Source organism: Sus scrofa, chromosome 2, assembly GCF_054392235.1.
Source record: "Sus scrofa isolate SSC_HxYL_T2T_F1_AM1 chromosome 2, Sscrofa_HxYL_maternal_Yorkshire_Landrace_v2.0, whole genome shotgun sequence".
Classification (NCBI taxonomy): domain Eukaryota; kingdom Metazoa; phylum Chordata; class Mammalia; order Artiodactyla; family Suidae; genus Sus; species Sus scrofa.
In genome coordinates this window covers 13,263,466-13,277,567 of record NC_139384.1, presented here as the reverse complement: position 1 = coordinate 13,277,567, position 14,102 = coordinate 13,263,466, and the positions used below count along the sequence as shown (strand labels likewise).

The following is a 14,102-nucleotide window of genomic DNA, read 5'->3' as shown; positions in this document are numbered from 1 at the left end:
AGCCGCCAGGGACTCATCCGAGGAGGCGCTTGGGGCCTTGTTAACGGCATGGGGAGCTTATTTATGTTGGCAATTTAAAAAATGATATGTTCAGAAGTGAAGCTAACTTCTAAGCACCGGAAATGCCGATGGGCATAAGGAGGAGCCAAGGGACCTGTTACCAGGACTGTGTTTATAAAGGCCCACTGATCATCTCCCAGTTGTGGCTTTTCCCAGCCTCGTTCTGACTCTGAGTGTGCTTTGTGGGGTGGGGACGTGGCTTCCTCGTTATCTGTTTGTCAGCTGGCCCAACTCTCCCGTGACTGTCCTTTGCTGGCTCAGCTGAGGCTTCTGGAGCGGGGGTGGTTGTGAGTCTATGAATGGTGATGATTGAGCTGAAGGGCATTACAGAGGCTCTGGCGCAGTGGGCTCTCAGCTGAGAGGTGATGGCGCTGTGGGGCTTGAGCCGGGACTGGATGACCCATGGGAAGACCAAGAGCATGCCCAGGGCTCCAGCAGGGTAGAGGCATCAGCACTCAAACATATTGGGTATATTGGAGTTCTCCGTGATGCAATGGGTTAAGGGTCTCGAGCTGTCACTGCAGCAGCTCAGCTGGCTGCTGTGGCATGGATTCAATCCCTGGCCTGGGAACTTCTGCATACTGTGGGTGTGCCTCCCCTCAAAACAGACACCGAAATTTTCTTTAAAGTTATCTGAGTGGGGAGTTCGCATTTTGTTGTTGTGTGTTTAGAATCTGACTTCAGTTGCTCATGTCGCTGCTGAGGTGTGGGTTCAATCTCCAGGGCAGCACAGTGGGTTGAAAGGATCTGGGTGGGTGCATTGGGGAAAAAAATAAAGGACATTTTGGAGAAAACTGACAAGATCTGAACGTGAACTGTGAATTACATAACAGTAGTTTATCACTGTAAAATGTCCTTATTTTGATAAGTATAGTGGCTATGTAAGAAAGTGACCTATTCTTAGGAACTACTTACTAAAGTAGTTCGTGATAAAGGGTTTGGAAAAAAGTATATACATGTACTTACGTATATATGAATATTTTATGTATGTATGTATGTATGTATGTATGTATTTATTTATTTATTTAAAACTTTTATTTTTTATTTTATTTATTTATTTATTTATTTTGTCTTTTTGCCTTTTCTTGGGCCGCTCCCGCGGCATATGGAGTTTCCCAGGCTAGGGGTCAAATCGGAGCTGTAGCCACTGGCCTACGCCAGAGCCACAGCAACGCGGGATCCGAGCCGCGTCTGCAACCTACACCACAGCTCACGGCAGCGCCGGATCGTTAACCCACTGAGAAAGGGCAGGGACCGAACCCGAAACCTCATGGTTCCTAGTCGGATTCGTTAACCACTGCGCCACAACGGGAACTCCAAATTTGAAACATTTTGAAAATGTATTGTGATTGCCATTGTAAGTGATCATCGGCACCTACATTGTCACATAATTATCATTTCTTTTTTTTGTTGTTCATTTTTTGGTCTTTTTGTCTTTCCTAGGGCCGCACCCGCAGCATATGGAGGTTCCCAGGCTTGGGGTGCAATCAGAGCTGTAGCCGCAGGCCTATGCCAGAGCCACAGCAACGCGGGATCCGAGCCAGGTCTGCGACCTACATACACCACAGCTCTCAGCAACTCCTGGATCCTTAACCCACTGAGGGAGGCCAGGGATCGACCCCGCAGCCTCATGATTCCTAGTCAGCTTCGTTAACTACTGAGCCATGGCAGGAACTCCAATGATCACTTCTTTTTAGTGGTGGGAATAATTAAGATCTAGTTTCTTAGCAATTGATGGCTAATACCATATTGTCTGTATTCAGTAGACTGGGCATTAAGTCTTTAGGACTCAGTTACTATTCGATGCAAGTTTGTACCCTCTAACATCTCATCTATCTTCCCATTCCCCCGTCCCTGGTAACCACCACTTTCCTCTGAGTTTGGATTTTTTAGATTCCGCATGGAAATGAAGTTAAATAGTATTTGTCTTTCTCTGACTTCTCTTACTCGGCCTAATGTTCTCAAGGTCCATGATACTGTTGCAGGTGGCAGAATGTCCCTCGTCTCATGGCTGAAGAACAGTCCAGGGTGTACACATACCCCACATCTTGATCCATTTCATCCAGCGTCGGGCACTTGGGTTGTTTCCATGTCTTGGTTATGGTGAATAATGCTGCAGTAAACCTGGGAGTGGGTATTCATACTAATTGTAAAGAGCACTGAAGCATCACAGAAAAAGCACAACTTTCTTGCAATTCCTTTCACCTAGTTTATAGTTTACAATGCATGAGTGGAATGGTATATACCATAACTTTTCAGTGTTTATCTTACAGGAAACAAAACTGATGCTCAAAGAACGGAAGTTTCCTACCCAGGGTCATGCAGCAAATTAGTTGTGGACTCAAAACTTTCACTCATGTCTCCTGGCTCCTTGTCTGCAAATCTTTAGACAGTGCCTTCATCCTCTTCAATGGTGTATGGTCAATAATTTGAGATTAATGAGTGCATCGAACTTTCTATCTTGCCCCCAAAGATACTTCAGTACTTTACCGCTTCACTTTTTCGGAACATTTTTATTTTTAAACTGAAAATACAGAGACTAATATAATACCATGTGTCTGCCCCTTTGACTTAATAACCGTAAATGTTTTTGCAATGTATTTTTAAATCAGAGAAATAAGACATTCCAAGTCATGAAATCCCCATGTGTTCTACATCTAAATCCTCCATGCCTGTCCCTCCTTAGAGACAACCATTGTCAGAAATGTGGGTTGTATCCTTTAGTCTATGAGAGCATTATTTTCCAGATCCTTAAAGTGAGGCCAGGGATCGAACCGGCATCCTCATGGATGCTAGTGGGGTTTGTTATCGCTGAGCCATGACGGGAACTCCTGGACTGTGATTTAGCTTCTTGCAGTCTCCTCATGAAGGGGGAAAGACCATCAGTGTTTACATGTTCTCTTTACAAATCTAACAGAGCATTGAAAAGTCATTTTCTGGAGTTCCCGCCGTGGCTCAGGGGTTAACGAATCTGACTAGGAACCATGAGGTTGCGGGTTCGATCCCTGGCCTTGCTCAGTGGGTTAAGGATCCGGTGTTGCCGTGAGCTGTGGTGTAGGTTGCAGACGTGGCTCGGATCCTATGTTGCTGTGGCTCTGGCATAGGCTGGTGGCTACAGCTCCAATTCGACCCCTAGCCTGGGAACCTCCCTATGCTGCGTGAGCGGCCCAAGAAATGGCAAAAAGACAAAAAAAAAAAAAAAAAAAAAAAAAAAGAAAAGTCATTTTTCTTAGTTACACACCCTCCTGCTCTATCATTTTCATAATTATTATGAGCGGATCTTTATATCCTATATATAGTTAAAATTAAGCCTTTTCTTTTCCAACTATCATTTCAAATAAACCCAGAGAACAAGGTTTTTTTAAGTTACAAAGTCACAGCAGAATATTAAATTTGCCTTCCAGCATTTAAAATGGAATCCGTTGTTACTAATTTAAATATTCATGTACACAGTGCATAACATTCAGATATGAAATCGAATTAAGCGTTTCTATCCTATTTGTGACTCTATGATTCTGCTTGCTCTCTGAATTGTATCCCTTCCCTCCCTCCTTTCCTCCCAAACATATAAAGCATGTAAGAACAAAGTCCCAATTTCAGGCATTCCACTTTCCAAAGCATTTCCAGGAAAGCATTTCCAGGAGAGGCAAGGATTATCCGAATACAAAAACCTTTCCTACCCCATCCCAGAATATATAAATAAACATGTTCAAGTCGTCAAAACTTCGAACAGTTTTCTCTTTTAATTCTGGCCTTTGGCCTATTCAGTTGCAGCATTAATTGGAAATGGATCAACTTCTTAGAGACAGTTTATTTACTACTGTTGGCAAAGACATGGAAGAGTGGAAATTGCTTTGGATTTTGAGTCTAAATAGCTGGGTTTAGTTTCAGTTCTTTGTCCCCACTGTGATCTGCATGTTTATCTTTGTTTTCATGTTTATACTTAAAGTAGTAAAAAACTTTATTCAAACTATATTTTATTTATTTACTTACGTTTTTAGGGCCACACCTGTGGCATATGGAGGTACCCAGGCTCGGGGTAGCATCAGAGCTACAGCTGCCAGTCTAAACCACAGCCACAGCAATGCGGGATCCCAGCTGCTTCTGTGACCTACACCACAGCTCTCAGTAACGCTGGATCCTTAACCCACTGAGTGAGGCCAGGGATCAAACCTGCAACCTCATGGTTCCTAGTCGGATTCGTTTCCGCTGAGCCAAGTCAGGAACTCCGTATATTTTATTTTAAAAATCTTTAAAAATGTTTATTATTTTTTGGTCTTTTTAGGGCCACACCTGCGGCATAAGGAAGTTGCCAGGCTAGGGGTCAAATTAGAGCTGCAGCTGCCAGCCTACACCACAGCCACAGCCACAGCAATGTCAGATCCGAGCCTTGTCTGCCCCTCCACACCACAGCTCACAGCAATGCCAGATCCTTAACCCACTGAGTGAGGCCGGGGATCGAACCTGCGTCCTCATGGATACTGGTCAGATTCGTTTCCATTGAGACAGGATGGGAGCTCCCTGATTGTATATTAATTTAAAATTGTATAGTAGAGCCATATCATGTGCACATTTAAGTTGCATTTTTTGTTTGTTTTGTTTTCTGAGACGGATGTTTTCAAAATGCTTTCCTTCTGTGATTTCCTAGTCTCTCTTGAGGATTGTAGGTGTTTGTGTTCCAGCTCTCGGGTAATACATTACAGGGTTCAGTTTAGATAAGGTCCCTCTTAGTAAATACTACTGCGTTGTGCATTATTTAGTTTTAGGATTCAAGGGACCTATGACCTCCCATTTCAGGCAACTGTCAACTTGCTGGACTCAGAGTTGGTTTTACTGCTCGTGTTGGTACCATCAACTTAAGTGTGTGGTTCAAAAAATATTTAGCCCAGCAAAGGACGTTTTAAAATTTCCACCCAAAAATATCATTGACCTCAATATGCAGAAATGTGAGTTAACTAGTGGCTTATTTCAGATTTAATCTGTGATATTTTAGAACTCCATATAGATGATGGTATAATCAATGGTCCATTTGACCAGGACAGAGGCAAAGCTATGTGTGTAATAAATCTCACTTAGTGTTCCTATCTCTGGATTTTAAAAAGGCCGCATTCCCCAGTCTCCATTGCAAGTTAGGTTGACCCATAGACTGGTTTTAGGCTATCTCAGGTGTGTGGGTTGAAGTGATGGGAACCAACCTCAGGCCAGGTAATTAAAAGCCATCTGCTTGATCTTCCTGACCGTTTCCTCCACCATCAAGGTCTTGGGGGGACTCCAAGGTTGAGGTGGTGGCATGGCAAGAAGAAAGGGGTCCAGATACTGATGGAGGGATAGAGGTTGCCCTGGAGACTCTGTCTCCGGGTTAGCATGGGTAGAAGCCTTTGTTGGTGTTGACCGACTGACACTGTGGGCTTCATTGGTTACTGTAGCAGAAGCTGTGTGACTAACACATGTTCTGACTATGAATCTAGGTGGGGCCTCCCACACCGTGTTGTACTTATTGCCTCAGAAATATGTGTACAGGTGAGTGAATTCGATGACTTTTTCCCAAGTGTCTTCACCACAATGTTCCAGTTTTACCTCAATTAAAAACTTGGTTTATTAGTTCAAGGAATGTGGCCCATAGGAGGAATTTAGCAAATATTTGCTTAATGAGAAAAGACAAAAGAAAGAAATGTTTACCCTTAGCTTTGTGAAAGGAATTTTTAAATTATTCATTTTCAGAAGAAATGGTCAAAATCGAACAATGTTCATTCAAAGTAGTTTTGGAAAACGTTTGAGAAAAATAGAAAAACCTTTTCCTATTGTGGTACATTGTACTACAACCATCGTTACATTTCTGTGTGTTCTTCCCAGGTTTTCTGCCACTAATTTTTATCACACTGTTGCAATCACAGTCTGGATGTTCTGGCCTGCTGTTTTCCGTGTTATTGTGTAGTCTTCATAAGCAAGCATACCATTTAGTGGTTACATCATAATCCATCTGGCGGAGTGAACCATTTAATTCTTTTCCTCCTTTGAACATTTCTGTTTCTACTGACTTTTTGTTTTCAAAAATGATGCTGTGATAAACCTGTTTGTAGATGAGATTTTCTAAATTTAGATTAACACCTTTAAGAGAAGATGTTATTTGAAAAAAAGGGTTTTTTTTTTTTTTTTCTTTTTAGGGCCAAATTTGCTGCATATGGAAGTTCCCAGGCTAGGGGTTGAATTGGAGCTGCAGCTGCCTGCCTACACCACAGCAACAACAATATGGGATCCGAGCTGTGTCTGTGACCTACACCACAACTCACTGCAACACTGGACCTTAACCCACGGAGGGAGGCCAGGATCACACCCTCATCCTCATGGATACTAGTTGGATTTGTAACCCGCTGAGCCACAAGGGGAACTCCTCAAAGACTTTTAAAAGATCTAAAAATCTCTGGCTGAAGCCAACTCAGTTCATCTTAAGACTGCATTAGTTTAAGAGCATGCCTTCCAGCGCCACATTCACCACCAAATTAGGTCAAGTTCAGCTTCTTCATTTGTGTGACTTTCTAAAATCTGTATTCTGTATTCCATGTTTATTTAGGATGTTCAGGCCAAATACAATTTTTTTGGAATCCGTCTCCTAAAGCTGAGTGTTCTATATAATGCTCTATCTGCCTAAATATCACACACACACCCCTACCCCGACCCTTGAGAATTAAGAGACATGTACCTACATCAGGCTAGAAAACAGATGTATGAAGAAAAGTCTCTCTTGATCCTGAGGTTTTATTTAGTGAGACAGCTCAGCAAAATGCTGCAGCAGTAAGAAATAAGGACACTTCTATCCTGGTCTTCTTTCTTTTTGGAACAAGAAGAAAGAATTGAGTCACTGTAGCCTACCCCCACTTCACTAAATCAGTGGCAAAACTGGAAGGCTTGTGCTGCCCCTTGTCTGATGTTTCTTGGGAGTTATGATGAGTTATGATGCCAATAAAATACATAACTTCTGTCCCGGGAGTTACTGTAATATCTCTGGTTTTGGTGAGGAAATCCTGATGCTGAATTTGCATGCTCTCAGTAACTACTTTATGTAGTCAACTTTTTTTTTTTTTTTACTGAGTCTTGGATCCTTCATTTGCTAAATGAAATCATCATTACAATGGCTGCCTCACATGCAATGGCGAAGAATCAATATGATAATGGATATGAAGATGCTTTAAAAACGGCAAAGCTCTGTATGAAGTATGATATTTATTGCTTCTTTCTTACTTATTCCTCCTCCTTCAAAACCAGGGCTGCTCCTAGCAAGTCAATTCATAATATGATTTGGAAGGTTCTATGCCTCCCTATTTCAACAACGTTGCAGGGCTCAGCAGGGAAAGAGCTTGATGCGGAGCTTCCTCTGCAGGGCATCCTTCACCTCCTTGTTGCGGAGGCTGTAGATGAAGGGGTTGAGCATGGGGGTTATGATGGTGTAGAAGACAGACACGACTTGGCCACTGGCATCATTCGTGGACCCATGCGGTTGGACATAGGTGAAAATGACAGTGCTATAGAAGAGGGCAATGGCCAGGAAGTGGGAGGCACAGGTAGAGAGGGCCTTCTCCCTCCCAGCTGCTGAGCGCATCCTCCCAATGGCCGCCAAGACTGAGCTGTAGGAGGTGAGGATGAGGGCAGCCGGCAGAAATGTAACCAGAGCAGAGAAGATATAGAGGACCACTCCTGCCACGGCTGTGTTGGCACAAGCCAGGCGGAGGAGGGGTTGGATGTCACAGAAGAAGTGTGCCACCTGGTTAGGCCCACAGAAAGGCAGAGAGAAGACATTCCCTGTCTGAATAGCAGAGTTAGCTCCACCAAATGCATAGGAAGCAGCCACTAGCTGGAGACAGGTTTCCTTGGTCATGATGGAGCCATAATGGAGGGGTCGGCAGATGGCCATGTAGCGGTCACAGGCCATGGAGGCCAGGAGGAAGCTCTCTGCGGTCGCATGCATCACAAAGAAGGTCATCTGGACCACACAGCCCGCGAAAGAGATGGACTTGTCCGAGACCAGAAGATCGGCCAACAGCTTGGGTGTGACCACAGAAGAGTAACAGATATCAAGAAAAGAGAGGACACTGAGAAAGAAGTACATGGGGCTGTGGAGGCGGGAGTCTGTGAAGATGAGTGCCATCATTCCCAGGTTGCCCACCACTGTCACGGCGTAGATGAGCAGGAAGCCTCCAAAGAAAAGCCCCTGGAGGTCTGGATACTTGGAGAACCCCAGCAAGATGAACTGGGTGACTGGGGTGTCGTTGCCACTGGCACGGGCCGGGTCTCCAGGAGCCATCTGCAGAGGTGACAATGGCTAATCACTCAGACAGTATTGCTTGAGCATGCCCACCTGTGCAAGGTACAGTGAGGGGGAAGAGCAGGTGCAAGGCTTCTTCTACGAGAAGCCAGTGGGAAGCATCCTGCCACAGTGCAGAGGACCTGGCTGTGAAGCCAGGCAGATGCAAGGCTTAGTTCTGACGATGGCACTCACCAGTTCTCTATCCTTGACCCTTAGTTTTATCTTGTATGAAATGGGGAAAACATGCCTACTTCTCAGGCTCGCTGTGTGTCCTAAATGACAAGACCTCTGAAGGTCGGGGACTCAGTAGGTGATCAGTAATTGTGAGGCCTCTTCCCCAATCTCTTGTGCCTCTGTGAGTAAATATGTTCCTGATGCCCTTTGACAGTTATTTCCTTCTGTCCTTTTAAACATCAAGGAAGAGTTCACATAGCATAAAAGTCACCATTCTAAATGGTACGATTCAGTGCTCGTATGTCCCTCATAATGTCGCGCACCCATCCCCACTGTTTAATTCTGGGGCATTTTCATTATCTGAAAGAGACACTCCATGCTCATGAGCAGTCACTTCCCACGCTCCCCTTCCCCCAGCCCTTGGCAACCCTGTCTCTTTAGAGTTGCCTCTTCTGGACCGTTCATATAAATGGACTCAAAAACATAGGAACTTTGGTGCCCGGCTTGTCCTGCTTCGCATTTTCAAGGCTCATCCCCATTGCAGCCGGTATCACTCTTCATCCTGTCTTGCACGTAAACATCCTCAGGGTCCCCCTCCTCTGTGTCATAACCGGTTTGTCCTCGGAGAATCCATTGAGTTCCATGTCACCCGGGAGACCATGAGCTCAGAAAGGGTGTTTCGGTGCTTCCTTGACTCTCCTCCAAGGTGCTTCTCCTCAGGAGGGCTGGAAGTGCCCAGAGTCCTTTCTTTCCTCCCTTCAGCATCTCCGTTCCCTCCTGGTTGAGAGTTTGGGTTACATGCTATTATCATCCCTGGGAAAACCTCCCCAACCTCTTCATCTGTGCCAAGCAGTGTGTATAGAGGAGAAGGAGGAATTGTATTGTCACTTTGCAGAAGAACCTAGAAGAGCCCTCCCCAGCCCCAAACAAACAGGCTTTGTTCCCACCTGTTGTAAGAGGTACAGGCTGTGGCAGGAAGGACACTGAACTGACAGGTGGAGACCTGCTTTCTAGTTCTGGCTCTGCTGCCCATGAGCTCTCTTAGCTTGGGTGATTCTCCTGTCCCTGGGCCTCTGATCCTTCCCTGGGAAAGTCAAGGTTTGGCATGGAAGCTATCTGAGGTCACACCTGGTCCTGTCACTCAGACAGTGAGTGAGGGCATCTTCTCTGTGCTTCCTGCCTGGGTATGGATCTTTGTATGTAGTGTAGCCTGGCCCCACACAGAGAATCCACATGAGTCTGTCCAGCTCTCAGGATCTATTTAAGGTCCTTGGCTAGACCTAGCAGTGATTGTTGGCAAATATTTCGTACATGAAGTAAAAATCTTTGAGAAACCATATTAATAAAAATGAATAGATGAGCATATAAGGAGTTTTGTTAAAGTAATGTTATTTAATTCAATGAGACCTTTCTTAGTTAATGCTAAGAATGACAACCTGATGAATCTTCAAATATTATTTTTAGGAGTTCCCTGCTGATTTAGGAGGTTAAGTATTGTTTGTTATCACTGCACTGTGTCAGGTCACAGCTGTGGCTTGGGTTCAATCCCTGGCCCTGGAACCTCCCCATGTACAGGCTTGACCAAAATAAATAAATAAATAAAAATGATTTAAACAAAAAAGGTGCAGAAGCCCTAAAGGGCCATTTCTCCAAAGAAGACATTCAGATGGCTGCCAGGCAGGTGAAAGGATGCCCAACCTTGCTAATTACCAGAGAAATGCAAATCAAAACTACAGTGAAGTACCACCTCACTCTGGTCAGAATGGCTATCATGAAAAAGTCTACAACAGAGTTCCCCGGTGGATCTGTGGGTTAAGGATCCAGCACTGTTACTTCTGCGGCATGGATTTGATCTTTGGCCTGGAAACTTCTGCAGGCCATGGAGGCGGTCAACATCCACACCAAAATGTCAGGAAAGGCAAAGGGTGGAGCGCGTGTGGAGCAAAGGAAACTCTTGCACTGCGGGTGGGAATGTAATTTGGAGCAACCCATGTGGCTGGGTATAAAGCCAAAGGAAACAATATTGCTGCCTTTAAAGAGACATCCACACTCTATGTTCATCCCTGTGTTATTATTATTATTATTGCTTTTTAGGGCTGCACCCATGGCATATGGAGGTTCTCAGGCTAGGGGTCAAATCGGAGCTGTAGCTGCCGGCCTACACCACAGCGACAGCAATGCAGGATCTGAGCTGGATCTGTGACCTACACCACAGCTCACATCATGGCTGGACCCTTAACCCATTGAGCAGGGCCGGGGATCGAACCTGGGTCCTCATGGATGCTAGTCAGATTCATTAACCACTGAGCCAGGATGGGAACTCTCATCTCTGTATTATTATTCACAATAGTCAACATATGGAAACAATCTGTGTCCTTTGATGGATGAATGGATAAAGAGATTGTAACACACACACACACACACACACACACACACACACACACACACACACACACCAGACACTCACAATTACATTCAGCATTGTAGTAGGCTGAGCTCGTTGATCCTGCTTTCCAGTAAATGAGGTTTCTTTCTCCCCCAAATCCCCTTTCTCTCTATCTGCCCCTGGACTAGACTAACTGCATTCTCTCTGAATCTACGACTCCCATCCCAGTTCACAGATGAACACTTGATTCCTTCAGAGGCACAGCTATCAGTAATTCTCAATTGTTTGGAGTTCCCATCATGGAGCAGTGGAAACGAATCTGCCGAGGAACCATGAGGTTGTGGGTTCGATCCCTGGCCTCACTCAGTGGGTTAAGGATCCAGCGTTGCCGTGAGCTGTGGTGTAGCTCAGACACGGCTCGGGTCTGGCATTGGTGTGGTTGTGGCGTAGGCCGGCAGCTCCAGCTCTGATTAGACCCCTAGGCTGGGAACTTCCATATGCTGAGGGAATATGGAAAGACAAAAGCAAAAAAAAAAAAAAAAAAAAAAAAAAAATCGCAATTGTGTTGACCTTGATCAACAGCCTTGCAGATGTATTCTGAGGTTGTGAGATAGTAAAGCACCTCCAGATTTTCTCCATGAAGACTGCAAAGCCATCCCTCAGCCCTTCTAGACAGCCTTCACTTAACTGAATTTATCTATTTATTTTTGTATGCTCTTGTAATCAGGCTGTTGAATTTTACTCACACAAAGGTATTTAGAATTGTTAAAAGGGCTTTGTCAAGGTTTCCAAGTCTTTCTGTCCCTCCACCTGGTTGTTTTGTTTCCTTATCACACTGTAACTTCTGAAAACAGAGGCTGCTTTAAGTTTTGTATCAAGTGAACCGCAAATATTGAATAACTACCCTTACACAAAAAGCATTTGGAGCAACTGTGGTTGTTCAAAAGTATTTAAACAATTACAGTGGTTGGAAATATTTAAACAACTACTGTTCAAAATAGCATGAAGCATGGCTTGGGCCATTTCGAATCTTGCAACTTTGTTAAGAGACAAACTCCTTCCCAGGACACAGGGGTGGAGTTGGGTGGTGCCCACTTGCAGTAGGAGCCCACTGGAGTGAACTGTGAGGGCTTTAGCAAGAGGAGGGAAGGGGCTGGGCCTTGAAAAAGGAGGCAGGTGGGGCTTGGTGGAGGAGATGGGGAGGTGTATCAGCCTGGACGTGAGAGCTGATCCCCTTGGTAAACATTGACTGGGCACAAAGGGCTTTGGAAAGAGTCAGGAGACCTGGCAGGGTAACTCAAGCCGTTTGAGCTTTGGTTTCCTTAGTTTCTGTGAGGACTGGAAGACAAGGTTTGTCAAGGTACTTGGCAAACTTCTGGCACAGGGTAGATGCTTGATGTACAATAACTTTCAACCCATCACAAGTTAGATTATGAGCAGGTGGTGGGGGCAAGGAGCTGGAGAGATTGCCTGGGACCCCTGAAGGCAGTGGGATCTCAGGAAATGCTTAAAGGCTGGCAGAGGAGGGGGTGGGGTAGGTGCAGATTTGGGGGGAGAGAGAGAAGAGGACAGGCAGCCTCAGCTGAGTCAGCTCTGGTGGAACTCGGAAGAATTTCTGATAGACAAATACCCACCTCAACAGATGGTGCTCTCCAGCCTGACACTGCTCCTGTGGGGACCCCAGATCCTCCCCACAGCCATGTGGGGGTGATTCTGAGACTCACTTTCACTCTAGCCTGTGTCTGGTAGGTTCTCCTCCTTAGAGGGGTTTCTGCTGAGGGGCCACACATCCAGATCCGATGACAAGGCACGCAGCTCAGGCCAAGAGAGCGTGGCACTCAGGACTGAAGCTGTGGGGGCAGCTTGCTCCTGCCAGAGTTTGTAAAGCCAGCTCTGTGCTCTTATGGTCCCCAGGTGGCTTTGGCGGCTCAGAGCCCTGGGGAGGTTTCCAAGATATGCAGGTGACACCACTGCTTATCTTCTCCTGGGCCCTGGAAGGTTCAGGCCTCGGGGATTTGGGTCACTGGCTCCCTGGCTTTAGTCTTGAGCAGAGGGAGGGTGGGGTCTCTTGAGAGGTGGGGCTTATGGCTCCATCTTGCCAGCAGGAAGACTCAGCAGGAGCAGGTAGCAGCCCTCCTGTCTCCTGTCTCCTGTCTCCTGGATTCTGGGTCTGGATGCAGAGAGGTTCTCTTGGCCCCTTGGGCCCTTGCAGGAACCTGGGGGATACCTCACTCCGTTGTTCTGATTCAATGACCCAGGGGTCCTTTGCTGGACATGGAGGACGTGTCCTGGGCCCTGGCACTGGTGAGACAGGCTGGAGACCCTGGTGCCCCTGAAGGGTGTGTCTGGGAAGGTCGTGGGGCGGGGGTGCTGAGTTCCTTTTCCTGCTGTTTCTGTGTCCCAGCTGTGGTGGGGCCCTGAGGGAGGTTGGGGCACGTGGGGCAGGGATTCTGGAGCCTGACCCTCTGCTGGAAGCGCTCCTGGCACTTCAGCCACCAGGGACTCATCCGAGGAGGCGCTTGGGGCCTTGTTAACGGCATGGGGAGCTTATTTATGTTGGCAATTTAAAAAAATGATATGTTCAGAAGTGAAGCTAACTTCTAAGCACCGGAAATGCCGATGGGCATAAGGAGGAGCCAAGGGACCTGTTACCAGGACTGTGTTTATAAAGGCCCACTGATCATCTCCCAGTTGTGGCTTTTCCCAGCCTCGTTCTGACTCTGAGTGTGCTTTGTGGGGTGGGGACGTGGCTTCCTCGTTATCTGTTTGTCAGCTGGCCCAACTCTCCCGTGACTGTCCTTTGCTGGCTCAGCTGAGGCTTCTGGAGCGGGGGTGGTTGTGAGTCTATGAATGGTGATGATTGAGCTGAAGGGCATTACAGAGGCTCTGGCTCAGTGGGCTCTCAGCTGAGAGGTGATGGCACTGGGGGGAGTTCCCTGTGATGCAATGGGTTAAGGATCTTGAGCTGTCACTGCAGCGGCTCAGTTTATTGCTGTGGCGTGTGTTCAATACCTGGCCTGGGAACTTCCAAATGCTGTTGGTGAGACCGAAAAAAAAAAAGTACCTATTTGGTCATTAAGATAAAGTATAAGAGGAGTTCCCATTGTGGACCAGAGTTAGGAACCCAACTAGTGTCCATGAAGATGCGGGTTCAAATCCTGGCCTTGCTCAGTGGGTTAA

At 46.1% G+C, this 14,102-nt stretch overlaps 1 protein-coding gene across 1 annotated transcript; it reads right to left on the bottom strand.

Annotated features, from left to right (window-relative positions):
- Positions 1-3,711: 3,711 nt before the first annotated feature.
- On the bottom strand, positions 3,712-11,470 carry LOC146405106 (olfactory receptor 5AP2-like). Its single transcript, XM_085015134.1, has one exon. It carries the CDS (start codon positions 8,357-8,359, stop codon positions 7,400-7,402), a length of 960 nt encoding a protein of 319 aa, XP_084871260.1. The 5' UTR covers positions 8,360-11,470; the 3' UTR covers positions 3,712-7,399.
- Between the last annotated feature and the right edge of the window lie 2,632 nt (positions 11,471-14,102).

Bases quoted from the DNA above. Each gene is read 5' to 3' on its own strand.
- LOC146405106 (XM_085015134.1), bottom strand. From the start codon at position 8,359: ATGGCTCCTGGAGACCCGGCCCGTGCCAGTGGCAACGACACCCCAGTC.